General features: G+C 35.2%; 1 protein-coding gene across 2 annotated transcripts in view; it reads left to right on the top strand.

Annotated features, from left to right (window-relative positions):
- CDK13 (cyclin dependent kinase 13) overlaps positions 1–17,050 on the top strand; it is a 106,799-nt gene extending 89,749 nt beyond the window's left edge. The window contains exons 10-14 of one of the 2 annotated variants that reach the window (XM_065883418.1): positions 4,402–4,518; positions 5,097–5,228; positions 11,067–11,272; positions 14,715–14,987; positions 15,623–17,050. In XM_065883418.1, coding sequence (XP_065739490.1) covers positions 4,402–4,518; positions 5,097–5,228; positions 11,067–11,272; positions 14,715–14,987; positions 15,623–16,473 — 1,579 coding nt within the window. In that variant the 3' untranslated portion in view covers positions 16,474–17,050. Of the gene's footprint in view, positions 1–4,401; positions 4,519–5,096; positions 5,229–11,066; positions 11,273–14,534; positions 14,988–15,622 lie in introns of both variants that reach the window. The other variant, XM_065883417.1, reaches the window with a different exon arrangement.
- Positions 17,051–21,289: the final 4,239 nt, after the last annotated feature.

Below are 21,289 nucleotides of genomic sequence, written 5' to 3'. Positions count from 1 at the left end.
ATTTCATTATATAGTATTTGTTATGACCACTAATCTCATCAGAAAAGCCTTTAGGTATTTATTTTGAAACTGTCAAGTTCATGGTGTAGATATAAGTCTTCTAGTATTCTGATTTTCTCCTGAAAGCTTGAATTTTATAATTGACAGTAAATGCTGCAGTTGTCTTCCTTGAAGTAATAAGCTGACTTTGTTCCTGGTTAAGAAAATGTCTGGCAAATACCCAAGTATGAATGACCATAGTTTTTTAGTTGTTTTTGCAGGTAAAAATGGTGGTTCATGAAAAAAGCACCTACTTCAGCTTGCAACTCAAATAATTGCACAAGTGCTTCTCAAGATAACTATCACTTTGTTGTGCAACTGAAGTGCTTTATGAGTAATTTCATTACTAAGAATATTGAAAAGATACGTACTCAAGTATAAGGGTTTAATAATAATAATTTTTACTGCTTCAACAAGTGCCTTCTTAAGTGAAACTCTCCCCCTCTCTCCCCACCAAGGTTATGTGGTAGTGAAGAGTATTTACTGCTAATAGTCTGGTGCCACTGCCTCAAGTCATGCTAAGGTGCCAGTAGTTTTACCCACTACTGGCTTAATACCATCAGTGCAAAGTCAACACATTGAAAAGTATAAATAATGTCTTAATAATACCTTTGACCTTCCAGACCCCTGAAGGGTCTAGGGGACACCGAGTGGTCTTTGGACCCCATTTTTCCAAACTGCTGATGTATACCAACTAAAAAGTAGAATACAGCATTACACTAAAATAACAGTACTTTGATTAGGCTCAAGTGGTATTCCTCTTTTGAACGTATGGATGACTAAATATTCTAAAATCTCTTAATTCGAAAACCTCTTACTAACATCATAAATATAATTCATGACATTAGTAACTCAGGGAAGAAAATGCAGGTGATGATTGTAATAGAGTTTCTAAAGATCAAACTGATAGAACTAAAGAAGTATCCTTTTAAAATTTAAAAGCCACAAAAATAAAACCCATAGTCAAAAGGAATAAATCAGTGCTTTCTAAGCAGGAGGTATATGTGAATTTGTATGTGTCTGTGAGTATCTTTACTATGTGTTGTGTTTCTCAAGCTAAAAGTTATCATCTTTCCCAGTGGTAAACAATGAAAGTACTCCCATTAAAATCAGAAACCAAACAAAATTACCTAATATTGTGTGGCATGATTAGCATTTTAACATTGTTTGGAAATTGCCACATAATGTAGCATACCATGATGATAAAGAGGAATACATGTTTGAAAAAAATATAGATGAATTGTGATTATAGGTGATGATAAACCTGGAAAGCCTCAAAGAAACAACTGTTAAAAGAAAACTATGTTAGGAACCATAGGATCTCAGATGGCGATCTAAATTTTTTATGTCAAATTTCAACCATTTCCTATAACAAAACTCTTCTAGTTATTGCTTAGGAAATATAATAGGGATAGGAACACATTCAAAAAGCAAAAACTAAAACCCATAAAAGGAAATATACAAGATCTAATTGAAGAAATTTATAAGTATACCTTGGAAATATTGCAGGTTTCGTTGTAGACTACCACAATAAAGCAAATATCAAAATAAAGTGAGTCACAGAAATTTTTTGGTTTCCCAGTGCATATAAAGTTATGTTTACGCTATACTGTAGTCTGTTAGGTGTGCATTAGCATTCTGTGTATATACCCAAATTTTAAAATACTGTATTGCTAAAATACTGTATTGCTAAAAATACTAACCATCATTTGAGTCTTTGGCAAGTTGTAGTCTCTTGGCTGATGGAGGGTTTGAAATACTGTGAGAATTACCAGAAAGTGACACAGAGACACAAAGTGAGTAAATGCTGTTGGAAAAATGGCGCCAATAGACTTTCTGACACACGGTTACCACAAACCTGAAGTTTGAAAAAAAAAAAAAATCTACAAAGCACAATAAAATGAGGTATGCCTGTATAAAACCAAAGGAAGTATAAAAATGGAAATATTAGGCTTTGTAAAGATAGCAATCCTTTCTAAATTGATAAATTCAGAGGAGCAGTGGAATCCCAACAGGATTCTCTTACTTTTGGGGTGTGACAGTATTGATTCTACAATTCATCTGTAAGGAAATACTGAAAAGAATAATTAGAGGAATGAGTAGATAGAGGGGGTTTGTCCTGTAAGTCTTATGAAAAATGTAAAGGTATCATATGATATTGACACCAGAGTAGATAAATCAGTAAATCAAAATAGATTGTCAAAACAGACCTCAGATATTTAGGGATTTAGCATATGATGCATTTCAAAATGTCTTCAGTAAATGATTTGGGGATAGCTAATTGACCATCAGGCACTGATTTTGCCAATATGCAGTTATCAACTGCTGTCATGTCTGCTTCCCTAATTTCTAAAACTTTTCCCTGTCTTAGAATGTCTATTTCGTCCTGTATGCTGCTACCAGTTAGATAACTTTCCCACTCAACTATCTTCCCAGAACACATAAAATAATTAAAACTGTTTAGCTAAGAGGTAATGAAACTGATTTTTATTATAAGGCTATTAATGAGCCAGGTGCTAGCTCATTTAATTTCACAGGTCCAAAGTAAAATTAATCCCCATTTTACAAAAGAGCGACAGATTCTAAGCAATGCAATTTCACCAGTATCACAGACAGGATTCAGTTCTAAAGTTCGTTTTCAAACTCTGTCTTCATTATAGTTAGGCAGACTGCCTCTTGAAACTGTATTGTATGGCCCCTGTCTAATGCTTCCAACTAAACCTCCCTTAGCCCTAAATTCCATCTATACTGATTTCCTTAGTCTTTCTCCCACAAATGTTTAGACTTTGCTACTTCCATGACTTTGCCTATGCACTAATCTTTGCCAGTAACATAGTTCTCTTATTCCCTTTCCCACCTGTCTATTGTTTACTTATCCTTTGAGTTGTAGGCAAAATTCTGCACCTCTTCTCTAACTTGAGTACGTTTTCTTGTATTTCTGTAGTTGAAAGTATCCTTCATTTTCTTTATTCCATTATATTTTATACTTCTGTTATGGTGCACATAAATCTGCCAGGGATTGATTATATTCATCTAGTTGCTTGGGTATATTATGTAGTATACAAAAGTGAGAGAGTGGTTTTGACATAGTTTTCTTAAGCTCCGCTAAAGGATGTCTGGCAACTTTAGTTGTCAACTTGCTTATGTACATTGGTGCGTGTATTTATATTTATGTATATATGGAATATTTTTACTTTTAGTCAGTGATGCATGCACATTTTCTTTTCCTATACGAGGTCTAGCTGATAATTTTATATAAAATGGGGCTTCCCTGGTGGTGCAGTCGTTGAGAATCTGCCTGCTAATGCAGGGGACACGGGTTCGAGCCCCGGTCTGGGAGGATCCCACATGCCACGGAGCAACTAGGCCCGTGAGCCACAACTACTGAGCCTGCGCGTCTGGAGCCTGTGCTCTGCAACAAGAGAGGCCGCGATAGTGAGAGGCCCGCGCACCGCAATGTAGAGTGGCTCCCGCTTGCCACAACTAGAGAAAGCCCTTGCACAGAAACGAAAACCCAACACAGCCAAAAATAAATTAATTAATTAATAAACTCCTACCCCCAACATCTTCTTTAAAAAAAATGTACATTTATTCTTGAGGTTCAGTATACTCAAGCATATTTAACCAATTTTTCATCTACATATTATCAGAACATTAGTTTTAAATGTTTACCAGCTAGAGCTATTTGTTATAGCATTTCTTCAGTTTACCATAACAAAGACTTACTAATTAATATAAAAATAATGAGGGATTTCAAGATATAGATAAAGAGTAAAGCAGTTAAAATTTCTAAATACCTTGAAATCAGAGGCACTACTGAAATTGAAGAGCTTCTATGTTTCAGGAATGTGACTTTTAGGGTCCTCCTGTTGATCGAATTCAGCAGCAGTCTACAGTTCAGTTAGCTTCTTCAGTGTAGGAAATCTTTTCTGCTATTATTGCAAACTTCATTATATTCATAAGAGGTGATGATTAGGTACCTATAAAACCAGAGAAAGACATATACTAAACTCTAGTTCCTCAGTTTATTAGCATAAAAATTTTAAATTTTGGTTCAAAATATGCTTAACATATTTTGAATGTTGCCTGTGTTTTTAAGATTTGATTTTGCAGATATGAAGGTTTTCTTTCTAGGAATTGGAATGTTTGGAGTGTTAGCAGCATTCACTGAAAATAAATTGAATTCTTAAAACAAGTAATTGATTTGGGATAACTAAAATATTTAATGAAACTAGTATACATTGTATCAGGACTTCAACATTTGTATATTTAAAAATGAGTTGATGTTTTGTATAGCAGTTGTATGTATGATTTTTTTCTGTGTAGTTTATATTGATGTACTTCTTTTTGTGTGTTGTTCAGCCGTATATGTGGAAGTCCATGTCCTGCAGTGTGGCCTGATGTAATCAAACTACCATATTTCAACACCATGAAACCAAAGAAGCAATATCGTCGAAAGTTAAGAGAAGAATTTGTTTTGTAAGAAGGGGATGCTTAAACATCCATATTGCGTTGATTTTTTTTTAAAGTTATTTCTTGAGAATTCTAAATGTCACTGTAGCCTCTGTTGACCTAAGGTCGACCTATCACAATTCTTCTATGTCATTTAATTTTGAGTTCCCTTTGCTACATGCAAATTACCATTTTACCATCATTATGAAATCAGTGCTTTGGAGTTATGTGTTTGATTTAGTGTTTACCTGAAAGAAGTTTAATAATACCATTTAAAATTTTAAAGAAACCGCTTACAAGATACTTGAACTGAGTTTTTTACTTTGTTGTAGGAAACTATTCTGTTAAGTTTTTAATTTATGTTAAAACAGCAAATTGCCCATAGAGCAGTAAAATATACTATTGTTTGCCAAATTTCAAATTATTTAGAATAATAATTATAAAATTATGTAAAAATAAATATTTCTTTAAAGGAATATTTGGAACTTACTGGAATAAAGTATCACAAACATGTTATAAAATGCTAATATTTAAAATAATCTCCTAAAGAAACATTAAGCTTGAGTCTAAGAACATGCATGACTTTTATAATCCTCTCATGCCAGTATTCCTGCAGCTGCACTAGACTTATTTGATTACATGCTCGCCTTGGATCCTAGTAAGCGCTGCACTGCAGAGCAGGCTCTTCAGTGTGAGTTCCTACGGGATGTGGAACCCTCAAAAATGCCTCCACCAGAGTAAGTGACTTTTTACTATATGCAGAATCTGGACAGTATTAATAACATCATTATGTAGCTATCAAAAGCTATTCCATGATTAGTTAAGTCAAAAGAAAGAATAAATCAAAAGGAATAGAATAGCAATAGTGTACATAATTTGCACATCTAGAATGCAGAGCCTTGCTTTATGGTCAGCTAACCATAGGACTAGCAGAAGCAGCCTTCCTCTAGTTAATTTTATTAATATATTTCCATCCTAAAAAAAATGTTATTGCTGCTGCTATTGTAGTACTGTTTCTGCCAACACTAGTTGCTTAGCTAAAATTTTGAGTGCTATGCTAAGCATTTCTCATGTATTACATTAATTTTTATAATCTTAACAGGTGAGTATTATTATCACCATTTTACAGAGAAGGAAGCAGGCTCAGAGAGGTTAAGAAACTTGCCCAAGAATACAAATCTAGTAAAGGGTGAAGCCAGCTCTCAAATTCAAGTTAGTTCTATAACAAAAAGAGGTTCTGAAATATTCCTTAGCAGACTCTACAGTAGAAAATTCTTATCATTGAATAAAAATATTAGTGTCAAAAGCCTGTATGGAATGCGTCTACTGTCTGATGGTGGGAGGTGGGTGTCGGGAGGCAGGGAATGCACAGAGTCTGGGCGTCAGAATGGCTGGGTTCTTGAACCTTCACTCCCTTGTGGCTCCTGTAATTTCTCTAGGATTGATTTCGGGAAGGGGACAGAGCAGTCCATTTGGTTCTCCTTGATAGGATCTAGAAAGTTTGTAGAGATTTTCTTAGCAATTTTAAAAATGATGATGAGTGTCACAAAAACAAACCTGTCCCTATAACAATAAAATGTGTCCATGTAATAACCATTAGCATATTGTGAAGGAACAGACATGGGATTTGGAGTTCAAATCCTGGCTCTTCCACTTAATTAATTAGATTGGTCTTATTATAGTTCTGTGAGACCATCATATTTGGCTTTAGTTTTTACTGAATTGTATGTGAATAGCCTTTGTGGGATGATTTGGAAGGCAAAAATGATCTATCATCTTGAGGGATCTGAATCATCCACTGTTGAATTGTTTCATGGATTTTTTTTGCTTATCAGTATATATCAGCAGCCTTGAAACTTTGGCTTTAGTATCCCTTTAAAGAATTTTTTTTAAACTTTCGATTTGGAAAAATTTCAACTCTATACAGAAAAATAGGAAGAATATTACAATGAACAGTCATATGCTCTTCATCTAGGTTCAAACACTTAACTAAAATTTGGACACATGTGATTTATCACTCCATATCTTTTTTTCCTGAACTATCTGCATATTATATTGTGGGAATGACATTTCACTTATAAATAATTCACCATGTTATCTATAAGAACTGGAACTTTATTCTGTATAGCTACAATATCATTATAAAGCATAAGAAATTTAACATTGTATTAGCTAATAGTTTATATTCAGATTTCTCTAGTTGGCACAATAGTTTCCTTTGTAGTCTGTTTTTCTGTTTGTTTTGGTTTTGGTTTTTTTGGATAAAGAATTTATTCCAAGCTCACACATTTCATTTAGTTGTTCTGTCTCTTCAGTCTCTGAGGAAGACTTCTTACAACATTGACATTTTTGAAGAGCTAGCTGTTTTGTAAAGCATTCTACAGTCTGACTTTAACTACTTCCTCATGATTAGTAATTAGTGTCTCTTTTTTTTTTTGGCAAGAATGCTACCTAGGGTAGTGATAGGTGCTTCCTGCTGTATCACATCAAGAGGAATATAATGTCATTTTTCTTCTGTTATTGGTAGTACTAAATTGATATCTTGGTTTAAGTGGTCCACATGAAAGAATTCTGGTAAAACTGTATTGAACACATTTTAAATAGATATCTAAATTTTAAAAATCAAGGGTTCAAATAGTTGCAAAAGGTATAATTTTCAGTGTCTTAAGTGTAGACACTTTAAAATAGAGCAGTTACATCATCTTGTAAATGTATTTAGTGGAATCAGAATACCTTAGCATTTGATATTCATCAACATTCACTCAGAAAATGTATGAACAAACTCTTCAACAATTGGACACTGTTGGGTTTGTGTGTGTGTGTGTGTGTGTGTGTGTGAACTTACATTGCTTCTGCACGTTTTTAATGTAGCATATATTTATGCTTGAAAGTATTTTATTGATTACCCTATAGTACTTCTTTAAAACAAATATATGTATATAAATGGAAATTTAATTCAAAAATTTCCTCTGACTGCGAGGCTCTTTTTTTCTGATTAAGTTATTGCATATATTAGTAGTACGTATTTCAGTTTAAAAAAAAGAAAAAAATTAGTAAATTTTGTTGGAGATGCAACCTTAATGAAATAGTGCTGAGATTTTTTCCCGCAAGCAATTTGCATATCCATTAATTAATATTACTTATTCTAGAGTGAGATATAGTTCCACATTAATTGTGATTTAAAAATTTTTGTAAGTACTCTTTTAAATAAGCATTTGAGACTGGATGGAGTTTTGTCATAGTTAAATCACTGAGTTCTTTGAACTTCTTCCACATTATGTCCCCAAAATCACAGTGCTCTGTCATCAAAAATTATTTTAATGACCTTTCAGCTGTCAACTTAAGATTCTTTCTCTAATTTTCGTGACAGTAAAGAATTGGAAACCACATGACTTGCCAAAGATTTCTTATCCAGTCATTAATCATTTTTTTTTCAAGTTTTAAGAAAATAAATCAAAGAAGCTTTACCAATATTTATTACATGACTTCTTCTTATACTTGTTGCTTTTCCTTTTATTCGCACTTTCTTAATCCAGTATACTTAGAAAAGGTTAGGAAGTCAACATGTAATTTCAGTACTACTTAACCAATCCATTTGCTAAATTGTGTTCCTTATTACATTTTTAAAATATATGCTTTTGTCAAAATCTTGGAACTGTAGATGTATCCCATTCAATTTGTGGAAAATGTTTGCCACATAATAGGAAATTCTGTTCATATTGTCAAGCACATCACCTGAATTCACTTAACTTTTATGAGAACACACCCGACTGCACTTTTGCATTAAAAATAAATATGTTAGTACACATTTTGGTAAACATTCTGTAAACCAGCAATAAATTATGGTACATCTTTGTTAAGTACATCACTAAAGCAATCAGGTTGAAATTATAGTGATATTGATGTGATATTTAAATAAAAAATTATATAAACAATATAACATCTCGTTACTTTGTCATGTGTAATGGGTAGTTAAAATTATAAAATGTGAAGGTAAGGACTCTGAAGAAAGGCATTGGAATTCCTTTGGGAAATAGCCATGTGTATTAAACTTATCAATTTTTTTAGGAATAAGCAAATGAGTGGGGTAATAAAAAAAAAAAACTCCATTAATTTTATTAGATGTCCTGTCACACTTTTTTAATGTACTTAATGAAAAGAGTATGTATTGCTAAGAAGTGAATTAGGCCAGCAGCTTGTCTATAATTTTATTTTTTCTTAAAAGCATTAAACAATTCATAAGATAAATACGATCAACTATAATTGGAATAAATATTTCATGACATGATATGATAAAAAAATACTTTAAAACTACCTTGCTGAATGACGAAACATGAATCTAATTCTTACTATGTGAGAGGCACTGTCCAAGCGCTTACATATGTTAACATACATTACCTGAACTCCACAAGGTAGATTGTCTTGTTAACCCCATTTTTAAAGATAAGCAAACTGAGGCACCGAGGTCAAGTTACTTGCCTATGAGACACAATAAGTAAGTGGCTGAGCCGGTATTTGAACCTTTAGAAAAGAACACATAAAAATTTGGTTGTCCTGGAAACATTCCTGGTACATCTAATAGGCAGCATCACTAACCTCTCTATCCTGTTTAGCTGTTTGTTGGGTAATGTTTATCTTTCCTACTGTTGAGATCATCCATAAAGAATCTCTTAACGTTTTAATTGTGGGAGGGAACAGAAGCCCTTTTTAGTGGATTTCTTTGCTTTATTCTCATGGGACTCTCCAACAAGAGCAATGCATTCCTTGAACATCAAGATGGGAAAAAAATGAAATCACTTCAGCCCCCCCACTCTGCAGTACTGCAGTATGTCTGAATTCAGAATAATCCCAACAGAGGCTAAGGTTACACATCTTGTAAACACACACACACACACACACACACACACACACACACACACACACATACACATACACACACACGAAAGTCTTTGGCAGGTTTTTGATGCCTTAAAGCTTCCCAATATCAATATTTCAAATTGTCCCTTTGTTTGTTACTCCAGGAGGTTTTTACACGCTGAGGCAATGCACCATAGTAAGATGGCTGAGAGGTATGCCTTTGTTTTGTTTTTGGACCTCAGGTGCATAGACTTGGTTTAATCATAATCCTTGTGTCACTCATCATTAGTCCATGCATGGCTCTCTTTTTTCTTTTAGTTACTTAATTTAATTAGTTATTTTAAATGATGTTAATAAGCAGCCATGAACTTACCAGATAAAAGCTAGAATCTTGACAATAACCTACTTTACTCATATCATACCCTCTCCGCCCACAACCTGTCCCCCTTGCCTTCCTCCACCTGAGGTAACCATCATCCCTGTTTTCTTTTGTATATACTTTTTGTTGCCATCTATATGTACTCATAAAAAGTTACATTTTACAATTTTAGTTGCTTTTAATTTTATGAAAGTGTCATGCTGTTTGTAATTTGTTGGGAATGACTTTTTTTCCACTTAATATTATATTATATTGCTAAGATTTGACCATATTGTTGCATATGCCTTTATTTTATAACATGAGATAAAACTAATTGTGAAAGAAGACGTGTGAAAGAACTTTCTGAACATGCAGGCCCTTCTCAAATATCAATTTTAGGAAAGAGGACATATGGATATGGAATTTCTTTTAGAATAATTCCAGGTATACTCCCTCAAAGTTTTCATGTATCCCTAGAGGTAAACATATCCAGGTTGAAGACCAGGTTGGGGCTGCTTAAGGGAATTTATAGATATTCTGGGCAAGTTTATTAACCTTTCCAAGCCTCAATTTTCTTATCTTTAAAATAGATATCATAGTAACTTCCCACTGGATTTTTTTATTAGGGTAAGAAGAAAATATTTATAAATCAAGTATTTGTCTTTCTTTAAACAAAAGTTATTCTGCAGTGTTTCAATTTTGTGAAATTACACGAGGTAGAATTGTTTCAGAATTATGGATAACTTTGATAGTTGCTAGTTATTCAGAACTCTCAATGATGATTGATGAACCTGGATTACAATCTATTTTTGAAACTCCTCTGTAGCATCAGTTTAATTCTAGAGCATTTGACTATAGAAGCAAATAAGAGGGTCTCAAAAAGTAAAAAGCTTGTACTAGAAGGTTTTTCGCAAATTTATGTCCTAGCCTCTGCTACTTTTTAATTCCATGTCTAGTTTCTGCAAGTGGCATATTTTTCACCTTTTTTTTTTCCATGTCCTATTCAATGTATGTTGTACTATGATAAAAACTGGCTTTAAAAGATTGCACCAAGGCTAATAGTAACCTATTTTTGTGAACATATATTCTTCATTCATAGTTTTAATAAGTTATTATTCATTGATTATCCAGAAGCCACAGAAAAATAGTTTGTCTGTATAGGTGAAGCCCTGAAGGAGGGAGGCATTAAGGGTGATTTGTGTTGGAGGAGTTTACAAAGCCTGTGTGTGAAATCTTCAAGAATAACTTGTGGGGGAGCGGGGGTGGCAGCTTTGGGGCTATGTAGTAAATATATTGTCATTTTGTTGTTGTTGTTGTTAAGAAATGCCATGGACAAACAGTTTAATACTTTTTTTTCCAGCCTTCCTTTATGGCAAGATTGTCATGAGTTATGGAGTAAAAAGCGAAGAAGACAGAAGCAGATGGGCATGACTGATGATGTTTCCACAGTTAAAGCCCCCAGAAAGGACTTGTCTCTGGGCATGGATGACAGCAGAACTAACACGCCTCAGGGTGTGCTGCCGTCTTCACAACTGAAATCTCAGGGCAACTCGAATGTAGCACCTGGTCAGTAAATGCTTCCATGGGTTGATCTTCTTCATGTTGTTTTGTGGCTGACGTTAATTATATTGCTGTAGTGTTAAAGCACTTGTGGCTAAAAGTTGAACACTGAATTCAACATTTCCTTGTTATTCGATTGTGCCAGTACAGAGGTTTCACTGCTACCGGCACCACAATATTAAGCAATCTCAAGGTGAGATTAATTTATAAAGAAGGCATCAAATTACATATGATTAGTGATGGGTCAGCTTTCCCTGTCTTCTTTTTCCCCTAGTGCAAGAGTCAGTAGGTCTTTTACTGACACTATTCTGTGAGGCACAGCATTCAATGTCTGTGGATGCTTTTCAGGAGTAAGAAGAAAGATAAAGGAAAACAGCCCAGAATCAGAGTAGAAGCTCTTCCATACTGTTTGTAATGTCCTCAGGTTACTTTTAATATATTTCCCAATATATTATAGAATCTCAGACTGGAATCTGATATTGTGCCAGAAGTGACTTGAAGTATGATAAAGAAGGGTATTTTGGGGAAAGTTAAATTTCTTCGTCTGACTCAATCTGTTGTAAGAGTAAGCTTCTTCACGAGGAACCAACCTCTTCAATGTTGTCAGAAGTGCGGTTAAATTCATTCTCTCATTTAGTTAACAACTTTAAAAAAAATGGAATCCACTCCTTCATTTTGCCTCATGAATCCAGAAAGCATTCAGCTTTAATGTTTTTATGAAGACAGAGATGATAAGAAATAAATACATGTATGTGTGGAGGTGGTGTTTTATTAAACATGAAAAATAGCCAAGCACTTATTAAGAGATGAGTAAGTATTGACTGCTCAGTTAGTTGATTAAAACAGCTCTGTGGATCAGATTGAACTTTTGGTGGTTAAATATAAATATAGAGTAGATTAGCTGAGAAAGCTTGAGAAAGATTACCTTAATGCTTTCCCATGTAGTCTACAAGCTTAGAGTTGACCTTGGTCAGACTACATTAAAGTGCTAACACATGTTACTTTAAAAACCAAAATTAATTGTTATTTGTTGTTCAAAAGTATTCTTCAGAGTTTCTTGAAATAGTGAATTCCCCTTGTACATGAAAATATTTGATGTATATGTAGCTTAGGAGAAAAAATGTTTATTTGTTGTACAAAGTGAGGGCTGTCTATATCAAGTTCAGTATTATTTCTCTTCATGGTAAAACTATGTAAAATTTGGAGAAAGACAGAAGCAAGAAGAAGTTTTCTTGGTTTGTGTTTATGTCACCTGTTTTATATACCATCCACTACTGAAAAAGGATTTGAGATGGTTGTAACAGGAAATTTGGATGGTGGTCACTTGTCCCAGGCAACAGTTGTCATATTCCTTAATAAGACTACCAGGTGTTTATTTCTGCTTCTCTTCATGGAACTGATGTCCTTATTCCACTGGGAAGCCTAGTGGAATAGAGGGTAGTTATTTCACTCTATTTTAGCTGATAAAAAAATTCTGGGCTCATTTTGTTATTGTTTCTTAGCTTTGCATATTTACAACTCTGTTAATTTTAGAATTTCATTTTATCCCTCCCTCCCTCCTTCCCTTCTCTTTTCAAACTGTCAATATTAAGAAGTGAGGCTTCTAGTTTTTTGAAATAGGAATGAATCCTCTTTGCTCCGTTTTCTACGTCAATAAGTGCCATGAAATAAAAATGCCCCTTCTGTGTAGATGAGACACCACAGTTAAAGTGTACTTCTCTGAGCTCACATGGAGACTACCTCTGTTAATAGAGACATGAAAGGGAAAATGAGGAAAACTGGCACTTGGGGTGTAGCAAACAAGCATGGTTCCTTATTAATACCTGCGGATCACAAGGAGAACTTGCAAGAGTTTGTTTTGAATTATTCTAAAAATATTAAGAAGTAATAAAAAGTATATCAAACTATATAAAGAGAGAATATATTTAAAAAAGCATTAATCATCACTTTTTCATCTTGGAGTACTATTAGTCTGTCATCTGTGGTTATGGAAATTACTTATCAGTATCTGTATCATCACTTAGCATATATAGTATTATGTACATTTGAGCCTTGTTGTTACGTATGACTCAGATAAACTTGCACAAGAACCTACGTAAACCATCACAAGTCTAAACTGAAAATTAGAGAAAGAAAAACAACTGTTTTCGTGGTCATGAATTAATGCCACCTTATATGTACATGATAAGCATGCTTCTGTAGGAGTTCCTAATTTACCAAGAGTGCTTAACTTAAAAAAAAAGAAGTTTGAATAAAAGACATTATATCAGACAGTCTACAAAATCCCAGTTTGAATTTACTGCAAAGATAAGGTTAGTTTTTTAGAAAATACGTGTTATTTTATATAAGCAGTACGGGGAGTGGTTAAGAGTTCAGACTCTGGGGACTTCCCTGGTGGCACATTGGTTAAGAATCCGCCTGCCAATTCAGGGGACACGGGTTCGAGCCCTGGTCCGGGAAGATCCCACGTGCCACAGAGCAACTAAGCCCGTGTGCCACAACTACTGAGCCTGCGCTCTAGAGCCCGCGAGCCACAGCTACTGTAGTCTGCGCACCTAGAGCCTGTGCTCCACAACAGGAGAAGCCACCACAATGAGAACCCCATGCACCGCGACTAGAGAAAGCCCACACGCAGCAGTAAAGACCCTAAACAGCCAAAAATAAATAAATAAAATGAATAAATTTATTAAGAAAAAAAAAGTTCAGACTCTGGAATCAGAATACCTGGGTTCAAATCTGAACTCTGCCACTCACAGAGTTTGTGACCTTGAGCAAGTTATTTAGTCACTCTGGATGTCAGTTTCTTCTTCAGTAAAAAAAAAAAAAAGGGGGGCCAATAATAAAGCATGCCTTATAAGGTTGTTGTGAGGAGTAAAGGATATAAAATGCTCAGAAAGGAACCTAAAATTATAGTTGTCATCGTCGTCGTCGTCATCATGATCATCATCCAGTGCCCATTCTCAGGTGCTATTTCCTGGTCATGTCTATCGTATGGGGTTCTAATGGTGGTATTGGTTTTCCTTTCAAAGTATTTACCCTTAAAGATAATTTATTCAAAAGGGACTGCAGTTCTTTTTCTTTTTTGTTTTATGTGCCGTTACATCTTAAATGTACATGAAATTGAACTAGAAAGAGATTCCCTTTTCACAGTATTTCTCAAACACTGTCCCACGAGTGTACATTTTAATAGGGTAATACAGAGCCATTCTGTGGGGTGGGGAGAGCTGTGAATCATGGCAATTCTAATTAATACACGTTTTGTCTTTAGTAAAAACAGGCCCTGGACAGCAGTTAAACCACAGTGAATTGGCAATCCTACTAAACCTACTACAAACTAAAACAAGTGTTAGTGTGGCTGATTTTGTCCAAGTGTTGAACATTAAGGTAAACTCTGAGACTCAACAGCAGCTAAATAAAATAAACCTTCCTGCTGGAATTTTGGCAACAGGTGAAAAACAGACAGATCCATCAACACCACAACAGGAGTCTTCGAAACCGCTGGGAGGAATTCAGCCTTCTTCTCAGAATGTCCAGCCTAAAGTGGAGACTGATGCTGCCCAGGCGGCTGTGCAGAGCGCATTTGCAGTTCTGTTGACTCAGTTAATAAAGGCTCAGCAGTCAAAGCAGAAAGATGTGCTACTGGAAGAGAGGGAAAATGGATCGGGACATGAAGCGTCATTACAACTCAGGCCACCTCCAGAACCTAGCACTCCGGTGTCGGGTGAGTGTACAGATAGCAGACCACTAACACGGCTGCATTCACACTGTTTTCTTGCTGTTGATGATTAGCTATAATGCGTAGTGTTTAGTAGCTTTGCTAGGAGAGGTCCTGAAAATTCTCAGGTCACTGGTTATAGGTTGGTTTCTTAGTCCGTGTACTCCTACGAGTTGATTCTTTAACGAATTATCTGTGGGTGATAGAACTCATGAATGCTATCAACGTTTCTCATGTGAACCTATGGTTAAGAAATAATCTTTCACTTTCACTCCAGTTGCAGCAGGGTGATTGACCAAGGCAGAAACTTTATGTATACAGTAGCTTTTGTTCTTCAGGCAGTAAATAGGTACATGTGAGATGCCTTTGAAAAGTCAAATACAACAAAATTTTTCTGTCACCATAGACTCAAATGGTAGCAGGCGATATTTTAATACTTACATATACCTTTTTCTTTTTCATTTGACTTTTGGGTTGTTTTTGTTTGGTTGGTTGGGTTTTTTTGTTTGTTTTGTGTGTGTGTGTGTGTGTGTTTTGCCGGAGATATAACTTCTAATGCTCTTTAGAAAACATTAACTATTTTGAAATTTTTGTTTTCTATGGTAACTTTCGACTCTCTTTTTTTGCCTTGTTTCACTTAGGGCAAGATGACCTCATCCAGCACCAAGACATGAGGATATTGGAGCTCACGCCAGAACCAGATCGGCCTCGTATTCTGCCTCCTGATCAGCGACCTCCTGAGCCACCTGAACCACCGCCAGTCACTGAAGAAGATCTAGATTATCGGACAGAAAACCAGCATGTACCCACCACTAGTTCTTCATTAACTGACCCTCATGCTGGAGTGAAAGCAGCCCTGTTACAGCTACTTGCTCAGCATCAGCCCCAGGATGATCCCAAAAGAGAAAGTGGTATTGACTACCAAGCAGGAGACACTTATATGCCCCCTTCAGACTACAAGGACAATTTTGGATCCTCTTCTTTCTCTTCTGCTCCTTATGTGAGCAGTGATGGTCTAGGAGGCGCCTCTGCTCCACCATTGGAACGACGTAGCTTCATTGGAAACTCAGATATTCAGTCCTTGGATAACTACAGTACTACTTCATCTCATTCTGGTGGTCCACCTCAGCCTTCTGCCTTTTCCGAGTCATTTCCCAGTTCAGTAGCTGGATATGGAGACATTTACCTCAATACAGGTCCCATGTTGTTTAGTGGAGACAAGGACCATAGATTTGAATATAGCCATGGCCCCATTGCAGTCCTGGCAAACAGCAGTGACCCTTCCACAGGGCCAGAGAGTACTCATCCTTTGCCAGCAAAGATGCACAACTATAACTATGGTGGTAACTTACAGGAAAACCCAGGTGGCCCTGGCCTCATGCATGGACAGACCTGGACTTCTCCTGCCCAAGGACCTGGGTATTCACAAGGATACAGGGGACACATTAGCACATCAGCTGGCAGAGGTCGAGGCAGAGGGTTACCATACTGAGTATCTGTTTTTCCTCAGGCACATCATTTTTATCTGGAAAGACTTTTCTAGCTGCAGTTTAAGGCAGCGATCCAAGAGACTTGAATAATATTAATTCAACAACAGCTTTATTTTTATGTGGAAAAGGGTCTTGCATACAATAGTTTAAAAAAAAAAGACAAAAACTTTGCTTAAATTCATGCTGTTCTAAAAAACTAGATCTATTGATTGTACATCTTCACAAATTCTAGTTAACAATTTTATTTTGTATTCTTGCAGTTTTAAGTGGATGCTAATCTTAGGGACATAAAAGTCTTTTATGGCCCTCTTGCAGATCTTCTGAACTATGCACATTTGTGCTTTTTTGTAAGTTTGGACCAACTTTTATGTAACAAACAACCAACCCCTCCCCGCCTCCAGTTTTACAACAATCAGAAAGGGCACTGATTTATTTGGTATTTTTCTTTTTACAAAGCTACCTTTAGTCAAAGGTCACTGTCAGTCTTTGCACCTGCTTTCAGTGTTATTGTGAAAGGTGTAATTTGTGCTCATTTCAGAAAATAAAACACAACCTTTCTCTTGATGCAACAGTTTTATAAAAAAAAAATGGTCAACGTTATTTTTGTTTTATTTTGCAGATTATCATAGCCTAGCAAAATGCATTCAAATGAAATAGCGGGTTTTATATGAAAAATATGGGTGGGGTGGGGAGGGTAAGTAAGTGCCTTAACAGGTAAGCCTAAGGTCTGAGAAAGTAGTTAACCTTTACGCCCATTTGTCTTCTAAAGGGAATCAATGCATTGTATTGAAGAGGCAGGGAGCTCTCAAGTGTCTAGGGGCTGCCTGCTGGGTTCCTCTTAGGTTCATTCCCTCTGCCTATCACACTTTCTCCTTTTCTTTGGGTTGTGTTACCTTCCACTACCACCTTCTCTTGATAGGGGAGTGAGAGCAAAGAAAGGGAGTCCAACTCCCAACAGCACTTCTTGTTACTTTTGAGAACAAGTTCTGAAAAGTTGTGTCATTTAAATGGTTGAAAATAATAGCTAAATGAGAATTTCAGAGTACCATTTTCTTTCAGGCTGCCACATTGTCCCTGTTTCCTTTTGCCATGCATAATTGGAGGGCAGTAGCATAGAAACAAGGCTTAATAACAGAATTGGCATAATTCTGTTAAAGTTCATGGGGGGAGGGATGGCGAACACCTTATTTTAAGTTATACAGTTGCCATTTTAAGACAAAGTTAACTGTTCATTTTACTCGTTAACTAGAAACATTGCTTAGGTTGAATTTACTGAAGTAAAAAGAAAAAGTAGTGTAAAAAAACCCTCTTATTCTCTCTCCTCTCACTTCCTACGAGGTTTACTACAACTTCTTCTGCCACACCTAGAGTAACTTTATTTTAGTTCATTTTAGAGTGATGGATAACCCTTATTTCAACTGTAATGGTGTCAAGTTTAACTAACTTGGTGTGTGCACTCAAACACACATACCATTATAATAATCCTAGAAAGGAACCAAAGGTAAATAACCAGTGTTGCCATTAGCACGAAATGGCAAAACAGACTCTGGAAAGGAGAGCTGTGCCAACTCACCGTTTGTTTTAACTGTTCTCCCGGTAACTTATTTTTTGATTGGAATCTTAAATTGGAACAACTGTTATCAAATGGAAATGGCTCCAGTTCTAAAGTCAGTCTTTTAATCCTGTGCTCTCTATCTGACTTGTGAACCTTCATTTCAAAACAGTACATGGGAAGCATTATAGTTTGGTAACAGTAAGAATAGTTTCAAGTTAATAATTCACCATTTTACTGCTATAAAATGAGTTGATGTCTTTTGATGGAATTTTTTTTGTTGGGGAGAAAGAAATGAATGGAAGAAAAATTATTTTTCTTTTATTTGAATATTGAATACTAACAACTTATAATAAAACTACATTGCAGGAAGTGAAGAAATATTTTGAAATTTAGCAAAATAGCTACAGTATTCAAGTATCTGGAATTTTAATATGGTGAGTCTTAGAGCTTTAGACTTAACTATAAGTGACAGTATCTAAGTTATTCTTAATAGTCACACTTGATAATTCTGCTGACCGTAGCAGCTAACCTAAAATTGAAGATATTTATGTGACATGAATAGCCTGTGTTTTAAAAATTAAATATTTTATATAAAATTGAACTGTGTTTGGATAGTTTTTCCTAACATTTTAGTTATGTATTTATGTTGGGAGAGTGGCTGGGAGGACAAGGAAATTGTTGCTTGAAATTGAAGATTTGAACTATAGCTCCTAATATTACCCTAAGACAGCATTGATTGTGAGACAACAGTATTTTATGCACTAGTTAGGAAAAGTGTTGCCAGTTAAACCACAAGTCAAGGCTAAGATACATCAATTGTAATATACTTCCCAAGTTCAGAGATGTTATTATATGAAAGAATGTTTCTTAAAATTGATGAAATATGGTAGTAAAACTCTTAATGCATCCTTTCATATCATTTAATACTTAAGTAAATTTGGATTAATGAAAAGAACAGGGTTGGGAAATCACTAATTCTGTATGTTATAATAACTGCAGTAATCACTGAGTATTCTTGGGTGAAATTTAAGGAACATAAAATGTTACTTAAGTTTTTTTTGAAAGAAACAGGTAAGTCAGGTTGCAAATGAGAAGATGAAAATAGAAAAAGATTGGACCTACCAAAAGAAGAATATATTTATTATCTCCCATGTGAAATTCCCTTATGTATTTCTCGATACGCAGCTTTTTCTGCATGCAACTCATGTTTCCCAAGTCTTCAATCCATTATTTGTTGGAGAGTTGCTGTCACCCATGAAATTTTAAGACTCATTTTAAGGGTTTATTGATTAAATAGTTTGTGGAATGTGAGTTAAGATAGTGCTTTAGGGCTTCCCTGGTGGCGCAGTGGTTGAGAGTCCGCCTGCCGATGCAGGGGACACCGGTTTGTGCCCCGGTCTGGGAAGATCCCACATGCCACGGAGCGGCTGGGCCCGTGAGCCACGGCCGCTGAGCCTGCGCGTCCGGAGCCTGTGCTCCGCAACGGGGAAAAAAAAAAAAAAAAGGCTTCAGAAAAAACGGGAATAAAATTTTAGAAAACTTAATTAGGAGACTGTAGAGGCTGTTTGTTTCATATATGGATAGTCTTTAAAAAGGAGGTGCCTCATTTTCTTTTTTAAAACAATGGTTACCTAAATATCTAACAATTAGATAATAAGACTGAATCTTTCACTTAAACATTTTTTCTGTTTGTAGGAGTAAGGTCCGTATCAGCAGGCCTGCAAACAAACACTGCTTTTAAATTCTTTCAAGTTCTTATAGTTTTAATCGGTTTTATAAGGGGAGAAATGGTTTGTTATTTACCAAAGGCCTCTCCAGATAATTTCTTAAACTGTTTCTAGTTTAATTAAAAATAAAAGCTATTAAGATAAAAGCTATCAAGGGATCCAGTTGAAGGTGGGGAAAACAAAATTTTGATCATATGGGAAAAGAACTTGCTCTTTGAATTGTGTAGACTAACACTTTGTGGGTCTTATTCCTTTCACCATATCAAATGTCCCATTAAAAAAAAATTTTCTTACTGAAAATGCCATATTGAAAATGAGGCTCTGTAGTGAATCACACTTTAATTTTTTCACAATTAAGTTAATTTGTTGTAAAGGTGTGCTTTTTGGCAAGAATTTTTAGTAAAGTCTCATAACTCCTAAATCTAATGTGTTTAATATAAGCCATTTGTTTAACAAAAGAAAAAAGACTGTATTTGATAGTCTGTAAATAAACTGCCCTAAAAATCCAGGCTATTTTTATCCTTGTTTTCTTCTTGCTCATATACAGAACAGACTCTTAGAAATAATCTTATCTGATGAGGATGAGCACTTGTTACAACCGCTGTGTCATGCTTTATAGACAACACTTTAAACCTGGAACCCTTCTTTTTTACTTTTTGTACATATTCAAAAATGTAGGAACACATCCAGAGATAACCACCATTAATATTTTGCATGTGTTGGATGTCTTTACTTACAACAGTGGGATTATACTGCCCATAGCTTTGTAATTAGTTTTTCATTTAATAATATTTTGTGAACATCCTTCTATGTCAGTAATTAAATTCCGTCCTCTTTTAGTGATTGTAAATTACTCCTTTATAGAAGAACCAAAACTTAACAATTCCTCATTGCTGGACAAAATATTTCTAACCTTTCTGTTATAAATAACAATGTGAGGAAAATCTGCCTAAGTACAAACACACAAATGTACGTTATTTCCTTGGAGTTGCTGACCTAAAGAGTGCCCATCTGAACTTTTGCTATATCCATATTGCCCTCAGGAAAGGTTTGCAAGTTTTACATTCCTATTACTTTCCCTTTTCATTTAGTTATGCTGGGTATTTAAGCATTTTAAATCTTTGCCATTTTTACAGGTAAGAAGTCATCTTGTTTTAATTTATATTTCTCTGATTACTAGTGAAATTTATATACATGCTAGCTGGGTGTCTTTTGTGTATTAACTATTCATATGTTTAGTTATTAGGTATTTCCTCTCTGTTGCTTTGAAGAGCTTTTTATAGAAGGTATGTAGCCCTTTGTGAACTATAATCTTAAAAATACTGTGTGGTGTGTTTTGATAAAGGAAAATTTAATAGTTACATGTAGTCGAATCTATTCATCTTTTTCTTCTGGTTTCTCCTTAGAAAAGTTTTCCGTAGCCCAAGGTTATTTTACTTTTTACACAATTTTATTTTACTTCCCTGGCTTTCTGCTTTTACACTTAATTCTAAACTGTTCTAGAATTTATTTTGCTAAATGTTGTGAGGTAAGGAT

The sequence above is a fragment of the Phocoena phocoena genome, chromosome 9 (assembly GCF_963924675.1).
Source record: "Phocoena phocoena chromosome 9, mPhoPho1.1, whole genome shotgun sequence".
In the NCBI taxonomy this organism is placed as follows: Eukaryota; Metazoa; Chordata; class Mammalia; order Artiodactyla; family Phocoenidae; genus Phocoena; species Phocoena phocoena.
This window is presented reverse-complemented; position numbering and strand designations above follow the sequence as displayed.